General features: G+C 44.0%; 1 protein-coding gene across 3 annotated transcripts in view; it reads right to left on the bottom strand.

Moving 5' to 3' along the window:
* Positions 1–14,258: 14,258 nt before the first annotated feature.
* The window catches only part of TTLL6 (tubulin tyrosine ligase like 6), a 29,312-nt gene continuing 17,518 nt past the window's right edge, over positions 14,259–26,052 (bottom strand). The window contains exons 10-12 of one of the 3 annotated variants that reach the window (XM_032457821.1): positions 19,569–19,728; positions 18,961–19,139; positions 14,259–14,966 (exon numbers count right to left, since the gene is read on the bottom strand). In XM_032457821.1, coding sequence (XP_032313712.1) covers positions 14,910–14,966; positions 18,961–19,139; positions 19,569–19,728 — 396 coding nt within the window. In that variant the 3' untranslated portion in view covers positions 14,259–14,909. Of the gene's footprint in view, positions 14,967–18,885; positions 19,140–19,568; positions 19,939–26,052 lie in introns of those variants that run through there. The other 2 variants (XM_032457820.1, XM_032457822.1) reach the window with 2 other exon arrangements.

The following is a 26,052-nucleotide window of genomic DNA, read 5'->3' as shown; positions in this document are numbered from 1 at the left end:
GTACAGCCCCTCACCTCCATGGGGGAAAATCTCTCACCTCTACTTCAGTATTGAAGAGGAAGAGTTTTGGCTTGTTATCTATAAACAAAACAACCTAGGGCAATCCCACTGATGACAAGTCTAATCCTTGATCAGGTTTCAGGCCAGAAGCAGAACCAGAGACATACCTATAATTTAAAAATCCCCCAAAGCCAATGACTTTTTATTTTATTTTTATTATTAGTCTGCTTGGTCATCTCCTCTTGCCTGATGTGACAGAGCCACAACAATATTTACACAAAGAAAGCTGGATCATTAAGGCAAAGATGCAGATTTCAAGCCCTCCTCCCCTCCCTTTTTAGCCACACCAGTCATATGGGGGACAATGTGACAAAGGAACTAGATTCCCAGGGACTAGCTGGGCTGACTCCGATCTTTCTTTCACTTAGAAGTTCCTTTGGAAGGGACTGAAAATGAGTAACAGAATCCCCAGGAAGGGAGAGAAAGGAGGAAATTGGTAACTTGGAGTCTGTTCCCCTTCACGGAATTCATCCTCGGGGTCGCCAAGGATCCTGCTGGCCAAGAAATCTTCCCAAGATCTCTTTCTTGACTCAAATCCAACAGATATCTTTCATCTTTCTGAGCCTCGTTTTCCCTATGTTTTTAGCGAGGGAGAATGGGAAGATAACTGAGGCGCCGGCCGAGACAGGAAAGGGGAAGAATTTGGACCCCAGGCTCACGTTTCTCCTGCACAGATTGGCATCAGTCGCTGGTCGCTCCAGGGACGCAAAGAGCCAGTGCCCAGAGCCATCCCAACCGAAACAGGTGGGAGCAGCGGACCACAGGGGCCGCCCGCTCAAGCTCACTTTTCTCTCCCGGCCCCCTAGCTCTGTGCAGGGGTCAGGAGAACTTCAGGCCCTCTGACTTCCTCACCAAATCCTCAGATAATCTCAATGGGCTGACTTTCTTTTGAATAATGCGCGAGAGCCGGCCCAACCCAGTGAGATGCCCCGCAGTGGGCTGGCGGTCACGGTGGGTTAGGGGAGCGAGGGACTCTGGAATCAGAGCCCTCGCGTCCGCCTGGGGGTCGGGGAGGCATTTCTCTCCGGGAGAATTTACTCCCATCAGGGAAGGGCGCATCTTAGCCTTGTCAAGTCTCCATCCCCGTATGCCCCCATCCCTCTGGAGGCACCCACCCGGGCAGCCCCAGCTCCCATCGCCCGCCGACTCCCTGCCAAGTGGCCGCCAGAACAGCATCTCCCAGAGCGGCTCGGGGCCGTCCCTGGGCAACAAGCCCCACGATGTACAAAGCCAAGCCGACCTGGAGATAGCAGGAAGTCCCGCAGCAATACATATTTCAGCTTGAAAATGAACGGCTAGGTCTGGCTTAATTTTTGCCAGACCTATTTCAAAAAATTTCAAATTTTATTTGAAGGTGCAAATAATTTCCCCTTTATACTCTTTACTCAGAGAACTCAGATATCTAGACCTGTCTGGGAGCTAAAAGTTAGCTGCTACTTTTTATTTGGACTACCAACTAAGTACCTGCTTTAGCATCGTCCTCGTCAAGTTGAACTCGGAAAACTTGCTTCAGAAAAAATAATTACTTATATTTTTTAAAAAGAATATGTCAACTGTCTGATTTTTATTAGTTCTAATTTTCTGAGAGAAGTCCACATATGTTATTATAAAGATTGTGTAGATCAGATCTTATAAACAGAAATGTAATTCATGTTTTAATTTTCCTGTTTTCAGAAACTTCCATAATAAACTTTATTGTCTATATAATTAAAAATAAACACTATTAAAATAATAAATTCCAGATTTCAATCTTTTTATAAATTTGACACTGCGTGCCAAAGGCAGAATTCAAAAGTTATAAAAGGACATAGATTGAAAAGAAAAGTAATTCTTCTGCCACTTCGGACCGCCATTCTTTCCAGGAGCAACCACTGTTCCAGAGTCCTCTGTATCCTTACAAAATACAGCCTTTAACACAAATGGCAGCATACCACACACATAGCTTTGTATTTTGTCTTTTAGTTTTTAAAAAGTGTTAATATTGGTTTATATCTTTATTAATGTATTTTAATAGCTCCATTTTATTGTACGGATGTGCCACAATCTATTTAACTATTGACAGATATTTAGATTATTTCCAATTTTCTCTTCTTTTCTTTCCTTCACCAATATACTCTACCCTGTAAGTATATGCAACTGTATCTGTTTGATGTATTCTTAGAAATGGGCATGTCAAAAGCTTTGTGCATTTTTGATGTTCATAGAGGTTGAACCTATGTTCACAAGGTTAAAAGCAAGTTATGTGTCCTTTTTCAGAGAACTGTCTTTTCTTGTCCTCTCATTTTTCCATTGACTTCTGTTGATCTAGTTTCTTCCTAATTTGTTTTTCTGATATTTTACTAAAATGTGAGATTGTGACTTGGTTTTGTCAATAGGGTTACGCATGTGACAGATTTATATGCATTACTTTTGTTGAATGCACTAGAGTTTTCCGGACGATTTTTTTTCTGGAGAGAATGGGGTGTAGATTTCAGACCATTGCCCATTTGGATTTTCTCTTGCAGAATTCCATTTTTATTGGAAAATGGGGAGAGATTTGTTTTTTTTTTTCTTAATCATTTTCTCTGACTCTTCGTAAGATTAGAAGACATAGAAAAGTTCCAGATTGGACTCTGATGGAAATGGCTTCAGAGCCGCAGAACTGAGACCTCAGACCCGGCACTCCCTCAGCCTCCTTCCCTCGATGCCTCAGCCAGCTGCCCACCCAAGAACTTAGAAAACTCTAGAAAATTGGGGTGGGATCTAAGACACAGCTCCTTCAGGCATCTGGCAGATGGGCCTTTCCAGACAGCCCTTCCACGCTGGACAAAGCTGGACGGGCTGTCAACTCAGTTTCTGGTTCTGGGGAAACTGAGAGAAAGCTGCTCCCTCCCAGGACCTGGTGATCACCAGGCGCTTATTCATCCCCAGGGGACGTTTGGGACAGCAAGGAGTGACTTGAGAAGGGATGGGACAGCAAAGAGTGACTGGGGGCTGAACTTGAGGGATGAGGCAAGGATCGGAGGGGCTACAGAGGCTGCGTTTCGCTCTCCCCAGAGGTGCCCGTCGTTAGCTGCGGGATCCCGGCTATGAGCCCACCGCTCCCCATCCCACCGCCCAAAACTCCAAGTAGTGCTCCACGGTTCCAGGATCAGTCGCAAACACAGCCTCTTTCAACTGCACCGGATATTCCACTGGTGGGCCAACAAGCCTTAGCCAGCGCTTTGCTGGGGGCGGGTAATTCCTCAGCTCTGCATTCTCACCACTTTCTGGAATTCTCTGAAAGTCTATATATCTATCTGGGGCACAGTAAAGAAACTGGGGGAAAAAAAAAACCTTTAGGCAGATCTTCATAGGAAAGGTCAAGAGAGACTTCGGGCCTTGTAGAGTTCCATCCTCCTTGTAGAGTTCCATCCTCCGGAGCCAGGTCTATCCAAGGAGGGGAAACGCTGACACTTACTAAGCACTTACCCGAACTGGAGAATGATTTCCAAGGTTCAGGGACTTCAAGCTTAGTCAAGTGCCTCAGGGCAGTGTTTTAAATTAGAAAACAAGATGTACTTCCCCCCAAGGTTTTGTTATTAAGTTTTATCCCCTCAAAATTGTTGGGATTGAGGTATGGATTTGGTAAATTGAATTTTAATGTTTTTTGAAATTAGATAATGACCTGCTATCAATTTCTTTTTTAGTCAAAAGACCTCTTTCCCGGGAGAAGCCTGAGGGGTTTTCTTACCTGGTTTTTGATCAAAGGATATTTAACTTTTTGGTCCCATTATTGCATTATTTCAGGTGAGAAAATGTTCCCATCTATCCAAATAGTTACTTGAATTGTGTAAACCACATACTTGGGCTTAAGAGCTCAGCTCGGGTCTAGAAAGGGAGGTGGCCCCTCCAGGAAGCAGAGCTCTCCATCCCCATCCCAGGGACCCTTCTGCCCTCCCCTGTGGATGCCACTTCCCGATACTCCCGCCCTCCCTCTGGTCAGAGCCAGTCTTCCTGGGGTCTTTTTCTGAGAGCCTTCTTTTTCCTGGGAGAAGGATTGGGGAGAAGAGAGCTAGGGAAGGATCTGAGGGCAGAACCAGTGTCTCTGGTGGCAGTGGGGTTGCCTGAAGAAGCTGCAGAGAGAAGCAGCAGCCTTCTGACGGTGAAAAGTTTTCCAACGGCTCCCTCCACCCTGGACAGATGGTCTGCGAACCTGGGGCCATGACCCACATGGGCTTTGTCCATGCTCCAAGACACCAGGGGAAAACCATCAGCAACCGGGTGTTTCCCAGCAGCTGGTTGTTTTGATGTAGACAGTCTCCTGTCAGCCTGGTCCCCCTTTTTTTGTGTGTGAGCAACGCTTCAAAAAGCAAAGGCAACTAAGAAAGCAAGAACATTATTTTGTGGTTACTTCGTCCCAGTGGACCATATAATCCTTTTCACTCCCCCTATATTCAGGGTTGAGCTGAGAGTGATTTTAAGCTTCAATTCCTGCAATCGTTGCTGACATCCTCTGACATCAACTTCCCCCTTTTCTCTCTTAATTTTTACTGTTTCCTGGAGGTCTTCTGAGACAGAGTCCACAAGTGGCAAGGGGAGTTGCAGGGGGGTAGAGGGTGACGGGACACTATTTTGGACCAACCGCATTTCACAAAAACGTTGGCTCTGGGTCCAGAACTATGAGGATGGGGGAGAGGATGTTGGGGGAAAGGCCAAACGTGGTGCACCCAAGTCCAGCCCCTGGGGGAAGTGCAGACTCACACCGGGGCAACCTTTCAGCTGGGGTCATGGAAAGGACAAGGCAGAGAAGTCTAGAAAGGCAAAGAAGTTAACGATGTTTGGCCGTCTGGGGGCTTATCAGTGTGTTGGGGTCAGGCGGGGGCCGAGGCGACTGCTCAGGCAGGCTCTGGTTGCGGCTGTGCAGGTGAGGAGGCTGACCCGACCTGGGACCACGTGGTGGCTGGGCTCAGGGACAGTCCTCTCCGGAGACTCCAGGTGGATGGAAGAGGGTAGCTAGTGAAATATTAACTGGTTCTGAAGCGGGGGACTGGTCCTCAGAGGTCACGGACTAGAAGAATGGGGAAGCTGCGACCCCTTCCTCCCAACATCCTGGAATTCACTTCCAAACCCTTTGAACCCCCAACCCCTGGCCACTGGGATGATGCAAGTTCTTGGGTTTCCTCCACCTCCTGGCTCCTCCTCAAGGAACTCTTGTCCCTTAGCCCAGTTAGGGGGTTGGGGGCTGGTGAGCAGAAATCTCTAGCCATTGGACAAGGATGCCCCAGACAAGCCAGAAAGGACTTAAAGTGAACTAAGGGTGGGGAGGCGGATTAAGGGAATCCCTTCTTCATAGCCCTTAACCCAATTCTGAGAGCCACTGGGGGTAGGGAGTGCCTAGAGCCCTCTCCGATACTCCCAAGCATCCAGGCCTTCTGGCAGGCTCGGGAGGAAGGACCGAGCTGTGAGGGGGATGTCTGAGAGGCTGGGGAGTCACAGAGGCATTTATTGGCCAGGAGGGGTGGGGTTTCCAAGGCTGGATCTCCTCACCCTCTGCTGTGCTCCCAGCTGCTGGGTGGGGGCGGGACTCGGGTGCCTCCCTGCGGTGAATCAGGCTTCTGACCCCAGCACCATCCCTCCGGAGGGTAAACATCCTCTGCACTTTGAAAACTGGTGGGACAAGAAAGGGGGCTGGGAGAGGGAGGGAGGTTAGGGGGGGAGGCCAAGAGGACGGGAGGTTCTGAAATCCTCTCTCTCTCTCCCACCAGGAATCCAGTGGCCTTCCTTGAGGGCAGCCATTCTGCCTACTCGAGGCCGAAGAAGGAGCATCCCTTCGGGGAATCGTTTCTCTCCAGCCAGATAAAGAGTCGGTTCACTAGGGCCTCAGAAATGGCACTTTGAAAATGGTCCCCATCCCCCAAGAGAGTAGGAAAGAGCAGGCATCAGCCAGACTCCCACTCCCACAGAATCAGCTAAAAGACATCCCTCCAAAGGGAGACTGAACACCTGTGAAGGGTTAAGGGCACATGCAAGCCAGAGTGGAGACCCCCACACACTGGGGAGGGATTTGGTCACTAAACTGTAAGAACATAGTTACTATGGCTATCTTTTTTTTAAATTGAGTTATAGTCAGTTTACAATGCTGGGTGGCTATCATTTTTAATATTGAAGATGGTATGGAGGGAGCCTGTTTTGACTCCCAATTCAAGCCATTCATGGTGGAGTAGGGAAAAGCTATGAGATCAAACAGATCCAGCACTGACCCAGATCCCTCTCCCCTCCAGCTTCAGGAAGAGTCTCCATTTCCCTGAACAGACCCTCCTTGCCTGTAAAAGAGGAATAAAACTAATGGCTACAGAGTTGATGCTGGAATCATATCAACACAGTGACTCACTTAACACAGTGTAGTCCAGGACTTTGGGGCAGCAGAAATGTCCCACCATCCTCAACTTCCTGTCAGCCCTTGCTAAGGCCCCCAATTACATGTGTCCCAGAAATCCTCAGCCACTTGCCCCCCACCTCCCGCCCAGTCACAGCCAAGTGGCTAGAGTGACTGAGAAGTGAATTAAGGGAAAAGTAACAACAAACTCCATTCTTCTTCACAGCCCTCTAAGAGGGAGGGAGGGAGGGAGGGAGGAAGGAAGGAAGGAAGGAAGGAAGGAAGGAAGGAGGGAAGGAAGGAAGGAAAAAAGGAGGGAGGAAGGGAAGGGGAGAGAGCTCTCAGTTCCCTTTCTTCTGGTGTCCAGGCAGTAGCCCTCCACACCAAGAGAACCAGTCTGGGAACAGGTAGGTGCTGGTACATCATAGCTACTGTGGGCAGAGGCACGCCTAACAGCTTGGGTTTCCAGCACCCCATTTACTGCAAGGATAAAAATAACTCAGGAGAACAGCCTGGCTGAAAGCTTTTCCTGCGTTTAGGACATCAGAAGACCTTCCCTGAAACTTCTCTGTACTACCTATGACTTGAATGTTGCTGAGCCCAGTTCTGTAAAGCTGGGGTTGCCACCACTCCCACCTGTCTTCATGGGAGTCCTTCTGGGAACAGTAGCAGAAAGGTGGTGACCACGCTGGAATGCACAGCTCTGTTCCCGTGTGGCCTTACACTGATCTCCATGCTAGAAACTAATTCCTAGGACGAAGTACAAGTTCAAGCAGCCATGGTCCACGAGGGGTCACACCAAAGTTTTGCATGGCTTTGGAGCCACGGGCTGTTCAGTCTTTAATCTCACACGTAATTGGTTTACTCCGCCTATCGGGCTCAGTTTTCTCATCTGTAAATGGGGATAATAGCCTCCTTATCACGTGATTTGGGGGATAATAAAGTTCGTTATGCGCTTTGCTCCAGTGCCTGGAACATAATATTCGCTAAATAAACAGCAGTGACGCGTACAGATTCATAAAGTCGATACCGGAGGAAGCCAGTTTCCGCTCGCAGGGGAACTGACTTCAACTCTGCGGCTCTGTGAGGCGGAGCGGGTAGCGGAGCGAGAGGGAAGCGTTTGGTAACTGGCTGTCCCGCCCTGTCCTGAGCATTTCTACCCGGAGCTCAGCTCCTCCAGCCTCCGTCCTACTTCCAGCCCTGGACCGACCCTCCTCGGATCCCGCTGGGACGGAGGCCAGGCCTCTCTGCGGGGAGCCTTCTCGCCGCCCGCAGCAGCCGCGGTGGCGGGTCGCGGTCCTGGCGCCCGAGCCGGGATGCGATCGGCGGGACGGCGCCTGTGAGGCACGGTGTCGGGGAAGCAGGCGGGGAGTCACGGTCCACCCGGGATTTTTCTCCGCGGAGGACTTACTCCTTGGGTCACTTGGAGCCGCGCTTCGGCCCTGCGTGGTGGGAAGGGAACTTTTTACTCCTCGCGTCCTAATCTCCAGTTTATCGGCAAATTCGCCCAGATGCGCCTTTCTCGGGAGCGCCTTTTCCAACAGAAGCTCCAAACAGCTCCGCACAGGCCTAGCTCTCTCCTGGGGACCCCCAGCCCCATCCTGGCCTCTCAGCCCTCTCACGCCCTCCGCCTCCACTTTCCCGGGCCCCTTCTGACAATGAATGGCATTTCCCTGCACGGTTCCCAGAAGCAGAGTAAAAGAAAATGTTAGGGGAAAAAGAACTGGTAACAGGGTCAGAATCCAATGAACGATTCCTCTTTTTTTCTCCTGTCCTTCCTTCCCCTCAGTCATGTTGGAAAACAATCAGAAAGTGTCAAATAATCAGGAAATCTGCTGAGGAGTGGGGACGCAGAGGGAAACAGCCAATTCAACAGCTGGCTTTTCTTTTCTCAGTAGGCGCCCAGTCCCTCCATTAGATATGAACACAGCTAAATGTGCATCTCTCCGTGAAATATAAATTTCCCAACCATGTGGCAAGGGATGTGAATTTTCATCAGGCCCTAGAGACACCAAGAGGCTGCAAGTCAGAAAAGGGTCTGTTCAGACTATGTCCAAACTCAATCAAATTATAACATGACAGAGATTTTGATTAAAATTTTTTTATGTTTAAAGAGGGTGGCAGAAACACTGTTGAAATGGCCAAACAACTGAAAAATACTTGTAAATATATTCATCTCACTGGGCCTCCTGGTTGTGTTGTTGGCTGTGGCAGACAGAATCAGGGAGGTCAACTAGCTGTTTGCTGGTCTAAAAACAAAAATAACCCTTTCCCCCTCCTTTGAGCATCTGATTCTCAGCTCCAAAATGGAAAGAACTCAAGTCCAGTTTAGACTGTGGGAGATTTGCCGATGAAGGAACTGTGGGAATTGACAAGGGAGAGTTTGGGGTGGAGAGGTGGATGGGCAGAGGGAGTGAGAAGTGCAGCAGACACTGAGTCAGACCCCTGAGACAGTCCTGGCTCTGTGTCTTTGATGGCCCCTAGCCTCAGTTTTCTCATCTGCAAGATGGGGATAATCTTCATACAAGACTGCTGTGAAGAATAAACAAAGTAATACATACGAAAATTCTTTCTCATTATCAGACTTTCCTTGGCCTGTGCCAAATTCAAAGGGGACTATGGCAAGGAAAACCAGGGTCCAGCTTGTGCCCTAGTCCAGAGATGGATATGAGCATCCTCATGGCTGTCTGATGCCCTGACACATGGGCTTAGCTGGCGGAATCTCACCCTCTGCCAGATCCAAGGGGAAGTGAGAGTCCACTACTGCTTGCCTCAGCCCCTGTTTGCTTTGGCCACGTAGTGATGGCCCTGCTGGGTTTGCCAACAGGATTTCGGTGTTTGTTCTCCTGCCTGGCATGACTGCTGAGGCAGCTGGCATTCTGCTCCCAATAATCATGCTGACCAATGTTGCTCACAGCAAGAGGATCTCAGTGCTGCCTGCAAGGACATCCTGCTGCTCCCACCCCTTTCTCAGATGGTTGGGGCCCCTTTTTCTTATCATTCCTAAGACTTCTAGGTTTGGACAAGCAGGGTGGTGGAGGGACACCACAGTCTTTCACTTTAATGGCTGACCAAGAACTGCCTACTCAAGAATTAGGAGGAACCAGGAAATAAGCCAGGAAAAGAAATCAGCCAGAGAGATGGAGACACCAGGTGCCAGTTCTAGATTTTTTAATTAAATCCTAGGTTTTGCTTTCCCACATTTCTTTCCTCATGCTTTTTGGGGACAGTAGATGTTCAGGAGTAAAGAGAAAGGGGGGCCTTGCCAAAGGCCATCCTAGACCAATCAGGGCCCACGGTTAGGGAGAGTCATGGCAGAAGCCAAATGAACAGGTGCCAACGGGACACACATGCTCAGAACAATCCCCTCCCACCTCAGAGCAGCTCCTGGAGCCTCTCACCACCTCCCCAGCACACAGTGTGCTCTCGGGGGACATGAAGTACCCTCCACAAGACATACTGCCCAATTGGCTTTCGCAGACTGCTGGTTAATAACTTAGGGTCATGCCTGGAGAATGCAAAATAATTGAAAGCAATGCTTAGTAAATTGCAGCTTCAAGGTCTTCATTGCCTTCCTGACAATTTGCAAAACCCATTTTATTGCTTTTTTAGATTCCTTGAGCTGAAATGCCACTGTGTGCTGTAATTAAGCTAAGTGACATGCCAGCTGTAAAGACAAGGGTTGTGAATGATTACATTCAGCTCATGTAATCATCCCGTATGGGTGGGGGAGGGCGCAGCTCGGAACAGCTGCCAATCTGCCTCCCTTACACTCCCTGCCAGGGTGGAAGGAAAACTGGAATCAGAAATCGCCCTCAAAACAGGGAGAGGTGCCCGACCTGTTTGAGGTAGGCTAGGGTGAGCCAGATAAGTGGCTCCCGTACATGGCTCTGCATCAAAACCCACAGAGGGAGCTTTCTGAATCCAGGTCAACACCCCTGCACACCCTACCCCGAGACTGACTAATTACATCGGTGGGGTGGTGGGGACACACATGTCTTTTAAACTATCCAGATCATTCTCAGCCTGGAGAATCTGCCCAGTCCAAGATGACTACATTTAACAACTTTGCCTTCAGGAAATCATTTTTTTTGCATTCGGAAACATTTCCTTCAGTGCTGCTCTTTTAAATCCACCAGGAGACAGGAACTCATCCAGCTGCCTTACAACACAAATACCCTGAACCCCCTGTCCCCCAAAGCAGCTCCTTTTCCCAAGGTTCCTATTTTCTTCCAGGGGACTCAGTTCTTTTTTGGGGAGTGGGGAGGTAATTAGGTTTGTTTGTTTGTTTGTTTATTATTTTTAGTGGAGGTACTGGGAATTGAACCCAGGAACTCATGCATGCTAAGCATATAATCTACCACTGAGGTATAGCCACCCTCAGGGACTCAGTTCTTTTGACGCTGTCTTTTTTGTTCCCCTTTCTTCGCTCCATTCATTCAGCTGCTATGTCCCAGGTCTATAATGTTCTTCTCACCTGTCTCCTTCCTTTCTTCCCCACAGTCAGCCATCCTCACAGGGGCTGCAAGGGCTTGAAACCTGGGCCACTATATGAGTCTCCCAACCTCTCTCCCAGTTTCCATCTCTCTCCTACAATCATCCATTCTACCATCTACTACCAGATTCACCTTTCCAACTAAATAAACTCTCTCTCTCATTCAAAAACCTTCAGTGGTTTCCCACTGCCCACTGAATTAGGTAAACACATCCCAGGGAAACATTTTAGACTCTCCACAATATTAATTCTTTCAGCAACTATTTACTGAATCCCTATTATGTCCTAAGCACCAGGCTGAAAGCAGGGGATACAAAGAAATACAGACATGATACAGTCCAGTAGAGAGACAGCCATGTAAACAAGTTCACCATCATGAGGAGTGAAGTAATGGTGATATACTCAAAGAGCACCTGGGTCTCCAATATGTTCCTTTAAACTAGATTTTCATTGTCATCTCCCAGTTTTCCTTTCTGATCCAGACAAATTGGACTAGACCTCGATCATTTTCAGGGTTGTTTTTATTTTTCTCCAGGGCTTTATAACGCAGTCCCATATTTCATATACACTTTTAAAAATCCTATTTATTAGGAGAAGATATTTACAAATGACATATTCAATAAAAAGGGTGACTATCCAAGATATAGAAAGAACTCACACAACTCAATAGCAAAAAAAAAAAAAAAAAAAAAAAAAAAAAAAGACAACAACAACAAAAAACCCAAATGATCCAATTAAAAAATGGATAGAGGGCTGAATAGACATTTTTCTAAAAAAAAGACATATAGATGGTCAACAGACACATGAAAAAATGCTCTTTATCACTAATCATCAGGGAAATGCAAATCAAAACCACAATGACAGATCAGCTCACACCTGACAGAATGACTACCATCAAAGAGATGACAAATAACAAGTGTTAGTGAGGATGGGGGGAAAAGGGAATCCTTGTGCACTTTTGGTGGGAACATAAATTGGCGCAGTTACTATGGAAAACAGTATAGAGGTCCCTCAAAAAATTAAAATAGAACACCACATGATCCAGCAATTCCACTCCTGGGTATTTATCCAAAGAAAAGGAAAACATTAATTAGAAAAGATATGCACCCCTATGTTCACTGCAGCATTATTTACAATAGCCAAGTTATGGAAGAAACTGTCAATAGATAAATGGATGAAGACGATGTAGTATATATACATATATATACTACACACACAATAGAATATTACTAAGACATAAAAAAGAGTGAAATCTTACCATTTGCGACAACATGGATAGATCCAGAGGGTGTTATGCTAAGTGAAGTAAGTCAGACAGAGAAAGACAACTATGATATGATTTCACTTACATGTAGACTAAAAAACAAAACAAATGAAAAAAACAAAACAAATGAAAAAAACAAAACAAAACTGAACAGACTCACAGATACAGAGAACAAACTGTTGGGGACCAGTGGGGAAGGAAATGAACAAAATAGGTAAAGGGGATTAAAAGATACAAACTTCCAGTTATAAAAGAAATAAATCACAGGGATGTAAATGTCTAGTATAGGGTATATTGTCAATAATATTGTAATAAGTTTGCATGGTGACAGATGGTTACTACACTTACGGTCATCAATTCATAATGTGTATAAATGTTGAACCACTGTGTTGTACACCTGAAACTGATACAATGTTGTATGACAACTATATTTCAACAGATAGTTTTTTTTAGAGGAAAGAGATTTTGAACCTAAATTTTTATATAAAATTTCATACAAAGGCAAATAAGTCATCATTGAAATCTGCAACTTTTTACATTAAACTTTTTTAATTAAAAAAAAATCCTTATCTTTTCCTGCCTCAAAATCACTTCCTTTAATGAAGCAGAAGTGATCCTCCCAGCTGGATGTGAAGGCATTTCCTTTGCATCCACTGACACTCTTTTTCAGTGTCACTTAACTCAGGCTAGTTCTCCACAGACCTGTCTTACTCTGCTGCACACTCCATGGGGGCAAGGATTGCCACAAGCATTTTTTGTCCCCCATGAGCATCCTGCCAGACAGTTGCTCTGCATAGCCCCGTGGGTGACCAGGCAGGGGGTGGGTGGGGCTAAGGAAGGCAGCCTACTATTTTGCCTTCTCATTGGATAACCTAGAGCCAATACAATCTCTAGGCAGGACCAGCTACATAGTTTGGTGGGTCCAGTGCAAAGTGGAAATACAGGGCTCTTTATTTAAACATTATTCAGAATTTCAAGATGGTAACAACAGACCATTAAACCAAGTGCAGGGCTCTTCTAAGTGTGGAGCCCTGTGTGACTGCACAGATCGAATGCCCATGAAGCTGACCCTGTCTTTAGGATTAAAGGTGCTGGCACAAAACTGTCCCTTAGGAAGACAAACAATTCCAATTTCACCTTATTAAGAGACTTCCTTTTTATCAGCTCAGGAACCTTGACAGGTGGCTGGTGACTAGGGAGAAAAAGGGAGAGATGTAGCACTTCTAGGAAGCCCCATTTCAGCAAATCTTAAAATCTTCTGTCTGGGCCAGGTTATGATCTATCGCACCCTGATAGTGACAATGGGAAAAGTGGCCTTGGGTCAGTCTATTTTGAGCCCTCTGAATGGCATGGGAAAGGGCCAGTGAAAGGGGGGTTGAGGTGACAGGTAAGATTTTACTGGTCTGCCTAGTGGTAACAAGGGCTCCCTTCTGCCGTTTAGTTGGGCATTGACTTTCTAAAAAGAACCTTCTACCAGAAGTCCTTGAAACCAGCCTAGGTGGGGATAGAGGTGTGTCTGTGCTTGTGTTTCACAGCCGGACACAAATGGCTAGAGTCTAACTTCTCTACTCAGTACCTTGGATAATTAAAGTCTTTTGCCTGAAGGGTAATATAGACTTCAAGCATCTCAGAATCCCCTGACATCCTTGAGGCCAGAAATTCATTTCATTGGGAATCCATCAAGCCAAGGGAGTCAACACTGTAAAGCAGATGCTTGACGTCAGACCTCACCCTTCTTCCTCCTCTGCTCCATCCTTCTCCTCCAAGCTCATTCTGGGGATCTGAGGGAGAGCGATTGAGGCAAAAATCTTGGATCACATTCCTGAAGAGGGTAGTGAATGAACTTGCAGCCAAAGTGAGCCCTGTGCTGGGCAGAGATGTGGCAGCCACAGTGCCCCCAGAAGGGCCACCTTGAGCTGCCGGCTCCCAGCAAGGAGGGCAGGCCTTACTGAAGACCATTGGTCCAAAGAAATTCTTCAAACACTCCGGATACATGTGGAGCTCTCTTAATGAGGGGTGCTCAAGAGAACTCTCTCTCCCACCTCCCCTCCCCACCCTCACTCTGGGTCAGGCTTCTCATCCTGGCATGGGTCATGGCAATTTATTTTATTAATGCACACTTTAGGGGAGGATGCATCATTTCAGCAGGTCAACAGGAGAAATACTTGCAGGCTGGGTACTCTCACCTCACCTCTGTCTTTGCCGGCAAAGCTGAGTTGGGCTGGTAAGGGAGGAAGCAGGCAGATATTTGGGCCCTGAGCTGCTGGGGTGGGAGGAGGTCTGGTCTTCATCTGGTGAAGTTACAACTGCCCCAGCTCCTTTATTCAGGGCTCGGAGTTCTCTATCAGGCCCAGCCCTTCCTCTGTCTTTTCTCTCTGGAGTTGAAGGCTGGCTGATACAGGCCTATCGGTGCTCTGAGGCCTTTGGACTCCTGCAAGTTGTGAGTCCTTCTCTGAAACACTCCTCCCTTCAGGTTGCTCTGTCCCTGGGAGTGTTCTGGACGACAGTGCCATGTGATGTACCCATAGAAGTGCAGCTGGAGGGGCCGCTGGGGTGTGTCCTGGGGCAGCACCAGTGACTCCCAGAGGTCATGGTCCTACAGCACTGTAAGCTAACTGGGAGGGCATGAAAGGCAAGGTTCCTAGCCTCAGTGGTGCTCATGGGAGGTAGTCAGAAGACCAGGATGTCCAGATGAGGAAATTAAACTTTCAGCTGCTTCCATGGGCATCAAAGACACTCTAGGAAGAGACAAATCATTTCTTGGGGGTAAGCGGAGGAAAGGGACAAAATGGCAGAGATCCGGTCTGATTCTGGAAAGGAAAAAAAGGATTTTTCTTTGATTTTCCTTTAAAATAGCTTCTAGTTCTCACCTGAAAAAAAAAAAATTAAAAAGGGAGGGTATAGCTCAGTGGTAGAGTACATGCCTAGCGTGCATGAGGTCCTGGGTTCAATCCCTGGTACCTCCACCAAAAGAAATAAATAGATAAACCTAATGACCTCCCCACTATAACTAACTAACTAACTAACTAACTAAATAACTAACTAACTAACTAACTAAATAAATAAATAAAATAGCTTCTAGAATAGTCAAGTCAATTAACTCATCATCACCATCCCTTTCCAGTAGCTGAGGAGGCACTTAGGTGATTCACATCCACAGAAACTCTTTTTTATCTACACAACATTCATCTTCCTGCATCCTCACAGCCCCAAACATTTGATACAGATCATTTAAGAGCCGCCAAGATGCTGGCCAGAGACGAGCGGTAAGTGGCTAAGAGCGCAGGCTCAGGAGCTCTTGCTGCCTGTGTGCCTTTGGGCAAGTTACTTAACTTCTCTAAACCTTGGCTTCCTCATTTAAAAAAAAAAGAGAGAGAGAGAGAGAATGACAATAGTACTTAACACAAAGAGTTGCTCCAAGGACTGAGATGATGTAGGCAAAGCTTGTAGTACAACAAAAGCAAGTGCATCCCGGTCCATCCGGAGGAGCCGGGCTGAACACCATCAGCACAAAATCATCACCATCACCATCACCATCACCATCATCTTGGCAGCTGCCGTTTATTCAGTAGGGTGCCAGGTACCCTACTTTAGCCAGCTTTTAATCATCCTTAAGATCCTACAAATTGGGCTGTTTATTCCCTAAAACTCAACTGCTGATAGATCTGAAACCCTGGGCTCAGGGGCCCACCCACTGTGAAAGTAGCTCCAGAGGAATGATGATGAGATTATAGTGATTTAAGCAGAAACATAGAGGAATTTGTCAGGGCTCCATTCCTCACGTGGGTCATGATGGGATCTAAGTCGATGGAAGGATGGTAAAGAGACAGAAATATCAGGGGCTATTTTCTCTGGAACCCATCACTTGTATGAGGTTAGACAAATCATCGAATATCCCCAAACCTTGATTCTCTTCATCTTCAACGTGAAAATAACGTAATAATGTCTGCCTTGCCTCATAGCATTGACCTCAGGATCACATGAGATGTGGCACGTAAACTCGATGTGTGGAAGGCATCATGACACCTGCCAAGAGAGCCCTTGATCCATAATTTGGACTTCTACTCGGCTCTCTCCTTCTTTCACTCAGCCATCATTTATTATGCAGAAGTCCTATTCTCACACCACATCCTACTCCATTTGTAAATCAATGTGTTGATAGACAGGCATTCTGCTTTATGTAATTAGACTTTTGCTAGTTTGCCTTGTATGTGTCAGTCCTCTGTGGTCTGATTAGTTGGGAATTTTTAGAAGCCATCATTTGACCTAAAAGCAGAGGACCAGCTCTGAGACCTGGAGACTCCACATGGTATTCAAGGAAGCCCTGCTTGGCTTGGGCCAACTCTGTTCCCTGCAGAAATGCCTTCACTAAAGAGCCATTTATTATCTCCTTGGCTTTAACTGAAGACTAATATTAAAAATGCCATTTGAAGGAAAGATATTGTGGCTTTAAGAGTCTGAGGCCTGCGAATAGAAACATCTGACTCAAATCCTTGCTTTGCCACTTAACAGCTGTGGTCCCGCTTGAATGTTAAACCCTCTGAGCCAGTTAAATGAGCCAATGTTAAATGCTCTCTGAGCCAGTTTTTTTCTTTTCTAGAGTATATAGTTGTGATTGGAATTAAATTAGATAAAAAATATATTCAGAGGAGTGCTGGTGCCTGTGTAAGTACGCTACCAAAAAGGGTAACTTTTATCATTAGTCATTAAAAACATGTCAGTACCTTCAGCCATTGTCCACTATGGTAGTAAAAGTCTATAACAGACAAGTGACCACATGACAGGCTGCTCTTAAGAAATCAGAGGCAGGGAAAGAAGTCTCTTGTAAAGAACTATCTATTTACTAGATGAGTAAATTTATCTTTACTCATTTAGGAGAAAATAGCAAACATTTCTCTGCCCCCAAAATCCCAGAGCTTCTTGGGGAGTCGGAACCCCAAACTGGACTTTGCTAAAAAATGGCGTGAAGAAGCAGCTTCCCACGTCAGGGCTCTTCACCAAGGTTCAACCATGTCCCCAGCTCACTACAAGCCGAAGCTGGTGCTGAGAGACCAGTCACGTGAGTGCCCACGCGTTCAGGGATGTGCCAAGAGCTTTGGGGATGGAGTTACCCAAGGAACCAGACCTAATCTTGGGGAGTGCCCAGTCTGAGAGGGGGTGCAGCCCTTGCCCTCAGGGAGACCCCAGTCTGATGGTGGAGACATAACTGGGGAGACAAAAAAAAGTCCAAAACAGAATGTTATGTTTGGCCTTTTCTGCTAAGAAGTCCAGAGCCAGATTCAACAATCCATGTGGGAATCATCACACCCTTTGAATATCGTTATCTCCTCCCTTTCTCTGTGTGGCTTCTGATCATTGTAACTTCATTTAATAGTCATGCTGAACAAAAGTTTCTACTGTAATCTGCTACATCACCCCCCTTTCTAAAAGTAGGAGCATAAAAAACTTAAAATTCTGGACAATTATGAACCACAGACAGTGGGGGTGAGTTTGAGCCCCATGAGGACTGGGGAGCTTTGTTCCTCTAACAGGCCCACGCATCAGGCTGGCCGGCACAGGTTCCTCTGCCCAGGCCTGGGTCTAAGGTAGGACAGTCTTCACTCCCCCTGAGATACTTCCTCCAAAGGCAAATTCCCAACGGCCCCTCCCAAATCCCTTGTGTTGGGATTTCCAGAGGTGTGGCCTGGAAAGCCCTAGGCTTAACAAGGGCCCCCATATGATTCGTACCATCAGGGACGTTTGGGAAACACCAGGCCCACTTTTTCTCTGACGGTGGTGAGAGGACCATCAGGATCACCTAGAGGAGCTTATTTTATTTTATTTTATAGTGGGGGATGGTGGTGGTAATTAGTTTTATTTATTTATTTTTAGAAGATGTACTGGGGATTGAATCCAGGACCTCCTGTGCGCTAAGCATGTGCTCTACCACTTGAGCTATACCCTCCCCTCCAGAGGAGCTTCTTAAAATGCAGATTCCTGGGCCCCCAGTAGGACCTATGAAATCAGGATTTCTGGGAGCAGGCCTTGGAATATGCATTTTTATGAGCACCCACAGTGATGCCTATGGGCTGATGTTCACTCGCCAGCCCTTCTGCAGTGGGAGCTACAGGTCACTCTGGTCACAGTCCACTTTAGGTGGTGGGAGTGAGGGAGACGATTAAAATATAACACCTTCTTCTATCCGCAGCCGAGCAGCACAGATGCCTCCACTCTACCGTAGAGTTCTCCTAAATTTGTAAGCACCACCTTCCTTTGGGAGCACTAGAGTTTGCTCTCTCTTTGGTCCTTTGACACACTGGAGTCAAAGCCTAAGGGCCTTTGTTTCCAGATCTCCTCGGGCTCCGCTGTCCTGTTGCCCTGTCCCATCAGTACACTCTGCTCCAGGGCCAGCTTTGGGCCCAAGTGACCTGGACCTGGGCCAGGCTGGCACAGCACAAAAGGTGTGGAAATCAGCCCCTCTTGGTTGATACAGTCCTACTTCTGGGACTGGCACTAGTGACGGTCTCGATTTTAGCACCATCTTGGAAGACAAGGCAAAGTGTGCTTGGATCAGTCATAGCAAGTCATTGCAAGGGGGTCACATTTCGATGGAAGTTAGTCTGAACTGTCTAGTTACCTGTACATCTTTATCAATCCATCTGTCTGCCTACCAACCCAACATTCCAGAAATAGAAATATATAGTGCCTGACAACGTGCCAGACACGTTAAGGGACTACAGGTGGGCGCACCTAGTTCCTCTCACATCCTTTCTGGCCAGAGATCAGGCAGCGACTGTGTATACACGGGTCTCTCACAGCACCTACATGGCTTCTGCCAGGCCTCGGATCCAGTCGGGCTGGAGTTGCAACCACCAGCAGATCATTCTGGGAAACATCGTGGCCCTGAAGATTTTGCAGGAGGAGAAGGGAGGGCACATGCAGCTGCCTCTTCTCGCCAGAGCTTCGGCTGCGCAAGTAGCACTCCCAGGGCAGGGAGAGGTATTCTGGAAAGGCAAAGTCATCAGCATCAGCAATCTGTGCTTCTGGACTCAGCACAAATTCCTGGTGAAGGCCACCTCCTCTGGGTCCCCTGGCTTAAAACTGGCTGAAATGCCTGAAATCAGATTCAGCCATTGTGCTGGACACCCTCAACTTGTAAAGGCCTGGCTGAATGGGGCTCATCTGAATGAGAACTAGGACAGGCTGAAGAGGGTATTTAGATAGTATTCTATTTTTTTTCATTTTTTGTCTAACCAGTAAGACTAGAGACTCCCTAAGGATATGGACTATGTCTCCACCATCAGACTGGGGTCTCCCTGAGAGCAAGGGCTGCACCCTCTCTCAGACTGGGCACTCCCCAAGATTAGGTCTGGTTCCTTGGGTAACTCCATCCCCAAAGCTCTTGGCACATCCCTGAACGCATGGGCACTCACGTGACTGGTCACTCAGCACCAGCTTTGGGTTGTAGTGAGCTGGGGACATGGAGAGCTCCTCCCTCGGTTGAACCTTGGTGAAGATCCCTGATGTGGGAAGCTGCTTCTTCACGCCATTCTTCAGCAAAGTCCAGCTGGGGTTCAGACTCCCCAAGAAGCTCTGGGATTTTTGAGGCAGAGAAATTTTTGTTATTTTCTCCTGGATGAGGTACCGAGGTATCCACTGCTGCTTGCATTTAAGGGAGGCCACCTTAACCATCTCTGGGCTACTGCATTCAGAGCTGGTGGTCATGGTCATACTCAGCAGAGACTTGGGAGAGTCTGAGCCCTGGGTGGTGGATTCTGGGAAAGTTTCTATTGCGGTTAGAGGCTAGAAGAGAAAAACAGTCCAAAATGAGATTGTGGAAAGCAAAGTGCTCCTTTCCTATGTCATTCTTGATTAAAACAAACAGATGTAGAGCTGAGTTCATGAGCAGCCAGAAAGATTTCAGTTAGTTAGTACAGTTTCCTAACCATCAATTGGTTAAACAGTAGGGCAGAAGATGGTGGGGGGTGTCCACAGAGCTTCCTCTGGAGGTTTTTAAACATGAGAGAGTGTTTAAACACTGGAGACTGGTAATCAGAGAAATAGGCAATATTTCATAGCTGTTAGACTGGCAAAAATTAGAAAGCTGGATGTCAGCGTTGGTGGGAGATACAGGGACTCTCATGCACTACTGATGAGATGGTAGGCTGGTCCAGCCATTCTGGTGAACCATCTAGAAATACTTGGTAAAATAAGACGACAAATATCCTGTGATCTAGCAATTCTGCTCCTAGCTGTACATACTAAATAAGTTATTAGATAGCCCTTTAGAAAAAAACCTATGTACACCAATGTTCCCAGCAACACCATTCACAATAGTCAAAAGGTGGACACAACCCATCGATCCACCAACAAAGAAATGGATAAACAAAATGTGGTATATACACACATGGAATATTATTCAGCCTTAAAAAGGAAGAAAATTCTGATACAGGCTACGACATGAATTAACTTTGAAAACATTATGCTAAGTGAAATAAACCAGACACAAAAGTACAAATATTGCGTGATTCTATTTATATGAGGTACCTAGAGTGGTGATAGAAACAGAAAGTGAAACAGAGGAACAAAATAAGGCAGAAAAAATATTTGAAGAATTAATGGCCAGGAACTCCTCAAATTTGTGAAAGACATCAATCTACAAAACCAATAAGCTCAAGAATCCTAAATAGGATAAATACAAATAAAACTGCATCCGGACACATCATACTGCACTTCAAATTGCTAAAATTCAGAGATAAAGAGAGCAGCCAGAGAAAAACGATGTATTCCATACATGGGGCAATGATACGAATACAGCTGACTTCTCATTAAAGAAGAAAAAGAAGATCAGAAGATAATGAAACATTTTTAAACTGCTGCAAGAAAAATGATAATGCAGAATTCTAGGTCCAACAAAAATCTCCTTCTAAATGAAGGCTAAATAAAGACATTTTCAGATAAACAAAAACATAAAATTCGTCACCAGCATACAGATGTGCACTACAATAAATAATAATAATGTATGTTAGTATAAAAGAGGGGGTAAGTTTCCTATGTTTAAAATTAAGCACATTACCTCCAAGTAGATTCTGACAAACTGAAGATGAATATTGCAATCCATAGAACACTCCCCTCCAAAAGGCAAAAAAGTTATAACTAAAAAGACAGTATTCACTTTTCTTATAAATATTCACTTTTCAATTAACCCAAAAGAAAGCAGAAAAGAAGAGTCACAGGAATAAAGCAAAAATAGAAGAAAAGAATAGATAATAAACAAAATTTCAGCCCTAAATTTAATCACATTAATAATTATATTAAACGAAAATGGAATAAACAGTCCAATTATAAGGCAGATGTTCTCATGCTGGATAAGAAAGCAAGACCCACCTATGTCTGTGTATAAGAGGTATCTTTTACATATAATGAGAAAAATGAGGTGAAATTAAAGGGATTTTTTTTTTTTTAAAAAAGATGTAATACCATGCAAACACTAATCATAACCAGCTGGAGCAGTTATATGCATATTAAACAGCACAGATTTTAGGGCAAGGAATATTACCTGGTACAAAGAAGATTTTATCATTTCATGATGATAAAAGGGTCACTACATCAAAAAGACAAAATTATAAATGTGTACCTAATAGAAGAGCTTTAAAATACATGAAACAAAAACCAATAGAATGAAAGGTAGAAATAAACAAATCCACAATTAGGGTTAAGATTTTAACATCCATTTCTCAGTAACTGATATAAGAAATAGACACCAAATCAGTCTGGAAATGGAAAATCTGAGTGACACTACCAACCAGCGTGATGTAACTGACACATAGAACACGATATTCAGCAACCATAGGATACACGTTCAAGTGCACGAGGAACATTCATCAAGATAAATTATTTGCCGGGCCATAAAACAAGTCTTGGTAAATTTTAAAACACTGACATTTTACGAAGTATTTGTACTAACCACAAAAGAATTAAATTAGAAACTGATAACAGTAAGATATCAAGAAAACCCCTAGATATTAAAAAATTAAACAACATACTTCTAGATCACCCACAGAACAAAAATGAAATCACAAGGAAATTAGAAAATATTTCAAACTGAGTGATAATAAAAATCCAACGTATCAAAATTTGTGGTAGGCAGAAAAGCTAGTGTTTACAGGGAAATTTATAGTGCTAAACACTTATATTAGAAAGGAAGAAAGACTTAACATAAATAATCTAACTTTCCACTTTAAGAAGCTAGAAAAAAGTGATTGAATTAAATTAAAAGCTAACAGAAAAAAAAGAAGTAATAAAGATAACACTGGGCCATCATGAAATGCAAAATAAACCACAGAGAAAATTAACAAAGGCTAAAATTGGTTCTTCCATAAATAAAATTGATAAGCCTATAGTAAGATCAAGATAAAGAAAGAGGAAACACAAATTACTTTTATCACCCATGGGATATCACTACGAATTGTGCATATATCAAAAAGATAAGAAAATTTAAAACGGCCAGAAGGAACAGTTTGGTTCTGGTTCTAGCTAAGATGGATTAAACATATTGCCACCTGTCTCTCCCACTGACTGTTCCTATAAAACCTGCACAGAATGCATGCATAGAGAAGCTCTCTGACAATTCTGAAAAGTAAACAGTAGCAGGCAGACTGAAGATGAGAATTCAAAGTACCAGCAAGTCAGCAGTGAGTTTACTGTTCTTCCTCCAGTATCCCCTGACCTGAACTCAAGCCAACTCAAAACTCAGGAGTGGGTATTGGAGAGCAGACAGAGAAAGCTCTAAGAGAAGCCCTATAGTTTTGGCTCAAAGATCTTTTTTTCTTTTCTTTTCTCCACTCTCTGTGCCCCCACGTCCGTGATCCTAGGTGGCAGCAGCAGTAGTAGCAACAGAATCAACAGCAGGACCTGGAAGGACCTAAAGCTTCCTCTCCCAGTGGAGGAGCTGTCGTCCCAAGAGGGTAGAATGATCTCCTAATATATTTTTTCCCTCTGTGACCTCCTGCCACTTGGCCCTGGAAGTAGGTAGAGTCACATGAAGTCACAGCAGAGCAGGGTAACTAAAGTCCCAGCTTTCAGGTGAGAACTCTCAAAAAGGGGGGCCAGGGAACCAGAAAGTACCAGGGAGCTTGTGGAGAGGAAGGAACTTGAGAAAATGACCCAATAAAGTAAACCATGAATTTCTGGGCTCTCACATAAGCTGCCCATCTGTAACTCTGTCCTTAAACAGCTGACCTAAACCTTTAAGAACTGGACTAAGGGATGGATCCGATGGAAACTGGACCAATGGAAAAAGATCTACGAGGCAAACACTAATCAAAAGAAAGCTGGAGTGGCTCGATGAATATCAGATAAGGTAGACCTCAGAACAAAGAAACTGGAGTAAGAGAGAGAGAGACATCACATAATGATAAAAGGGTCACTTTGCCAAGATGTAACAATCTTAAATGTGTATGTACCTAATGCCAAATTTTCAAAATACACGAAGAAAAAGCTGCCAGAAATGAGAGGAGAAATAGACAAATTCACAATTATAGTTCGAGATTTAACATTTATCTCTCAGTAATTAATAAAGCTAGTACACAGAAGATTAACAAGGATATAGAAGAACTGAGCAACAAAATCAACCAAACAGATCTGACTGACCCACTACCCAACAGCAACAAAATACACATTCTTTTGAAGTGCACATAAAACATTCTCCAAAAGAGACCATATCCTGGATCATAACATAAACTTAAGTATATTTAAAAGAACTGAAATCATATAAAGTATGTTCTCTGACCATATGGAATTAAAGCAGAAATCAGTAACAGGAAAATCTCCAAATAATTGAAAATTAAACAATGCATTTCTAAATAAGTCATGGGTCATAAAGGAAATCTCAAGTGAAATTAGAAAATATTTTGGACTAAATGAAAATATAATATCAACATTTGTGGTATACAAATTTTGTGGCTCCTAGGAAGAAATTTATAGCATTAAATGTTTATATTAGGAAAGAAGGTATTAATCAACAATCTAAGCTTCCTCTTAAGAAACCAGGAAAAGAAAAGCACAATAATCCAAAGCAAACAGAAGATAAGTATTAATAAGGGCAGAAGTCAATGAAATAAAAAAGAAAAGAAAAGAAAAAAAGCCCATGAAACCAAAACCCAGATCTTTGAAAAGATCAGTAAACTGATAAACTCCTAGCAAAACTTACAAAGAAAAAAGAATAAACAAATTACCAATATCAGGAATGAAAGAGAGGGTATCACTACAAACTCTACATTAAAAGGATAATAAGCATAACATTGCAAAATGACTATAACTCAATAAAGAAAAAGTTAAAAAAATAAAATAATAAAATAAAAGGATAATAGGGAACTACTATAAACAACTCTTCACATATAAATCCAACCACTTAGATAAAATGGACCAATACCTCAAAAACCACAAACCACCAAAACTCACTAAAATAAAATACATAATTATTAAAGACATTGAGTTTATAGTTTAAAATATTTCAAAAAAGAAATCTCCAGGCCAACATCATTTCACTGGAGAACTCTAACAGAAGATTTAAATAATACTGATAATCTTACACAATGTCTTCCAGAAAACAGAAGAGGAGGAAATATTTCTCAATTTATTTTTATAGAGTTAACATTATCCTGATATTAAAGACAGACCCCAAAAAATGTAAAAGAAGAAAAAACTATAAACCAGTATCTCTTATGAATACAGGCATAAAAATTCTCAAAAAAAATTAGCAAATTGAATTCAGCAACATATAAAAAGAACAATTCACCACTGGCTATGTGGGGTTTATTCCAGGAATATAAGACTGGTTCAAGTTCAAAAATTAATCAATGTAATCCATCATATTAACAGTCTAAAGTAGAAACATATATGATTCTATCAATTGATACCCAAAAAGCACTTGACAAAATTTAATATTGATTCATGATATAAAACACCTCTCAGTAAATCAGGAATAGAAGTGAACTTTTCAACCTGATAAAGGACATCTACAAAAATGCTACAGTTAATGCCATACTTAATAATAAATGAATGACTATTTCCCCTTTAAGACTGGAAGCAGGGCAAGGATGTCTACTCTCCCCACTCCTATTCAACATAGTACTAGAAATCCTAGACAGGCAATAAGGCAAGAAAAAGAAACAAAAGGCATAAAGATTAGAAAGAAGGAAGTAAAACTGTTCTTATTAGAAGATGACATAATTCTTTGATGAAAATCCTAAAGAATCAATAACAAAAAAGCCTTACTTGAATGTATAAAGCACCTAAGCAATTCAATGAGAAAGGAAAGTCTTTCAATAAATAGTGTTGTAACTAGACGTGCATATGGGGAGAAAAAAACGCTGGTGCCCATCACTTAGTGTACTCAAAAATCAACTTGATATGGATCATGGACCACTACATAAAGCTAAAGCTATGAAGTTTTTAGGAAAACCCTAGGAGAATATCTTTGCCTAACATTCATGAGGTACTGGGGATTGAACTCAGTACCTCCATTAAAAATTTTTTTTAATAATAAACTTTAACAAAATTCTTAGTACATAGAAAGCAATGACTATAAAAGAAAAATTGATAAACTTCATCAAAATTGACAATTTTTCACTAATCAAAGGGCATTATTAAGAAAAATAGGCGTTTCCAGACCATACAAAGAATTCATACAACGTAATGGTAAAGACACAAATAATCCTGTTTTTTAAAGGGAGGGAGGCAAAAACTTGAACAGACTCTCCACAAGGAAACATATATGAATGACCAATAAGCAACTGACAAAGTACTTGACATGCTTAATCATCAGGGAAATGCAAATTAAAACCACAAACATAGCCATTACATAAAATCACAACATAGCCATTAAAGTGGCTAAAATTTAAAAGACAGATAACA

The sequence above is a fragment of the Camelus ferus genome, chromosome 16, assembly GCF_009834535.1.
Source record: "Camelus ferus isolate YT-003-E chromosome 16, BCGSAC_Cfer_1.0, whole genome shotgun sequence".
Classification (NCBI taxonomy): domain Eukaryota; kingdom Metazoa; phylum Chordata; class Mammalia; order Artiodactyla; family Camelidae; genus Camelus; species Camelus ferus.
This window is presented reverse-complemented; position numbering and strand designations above follow the sequence as displayed.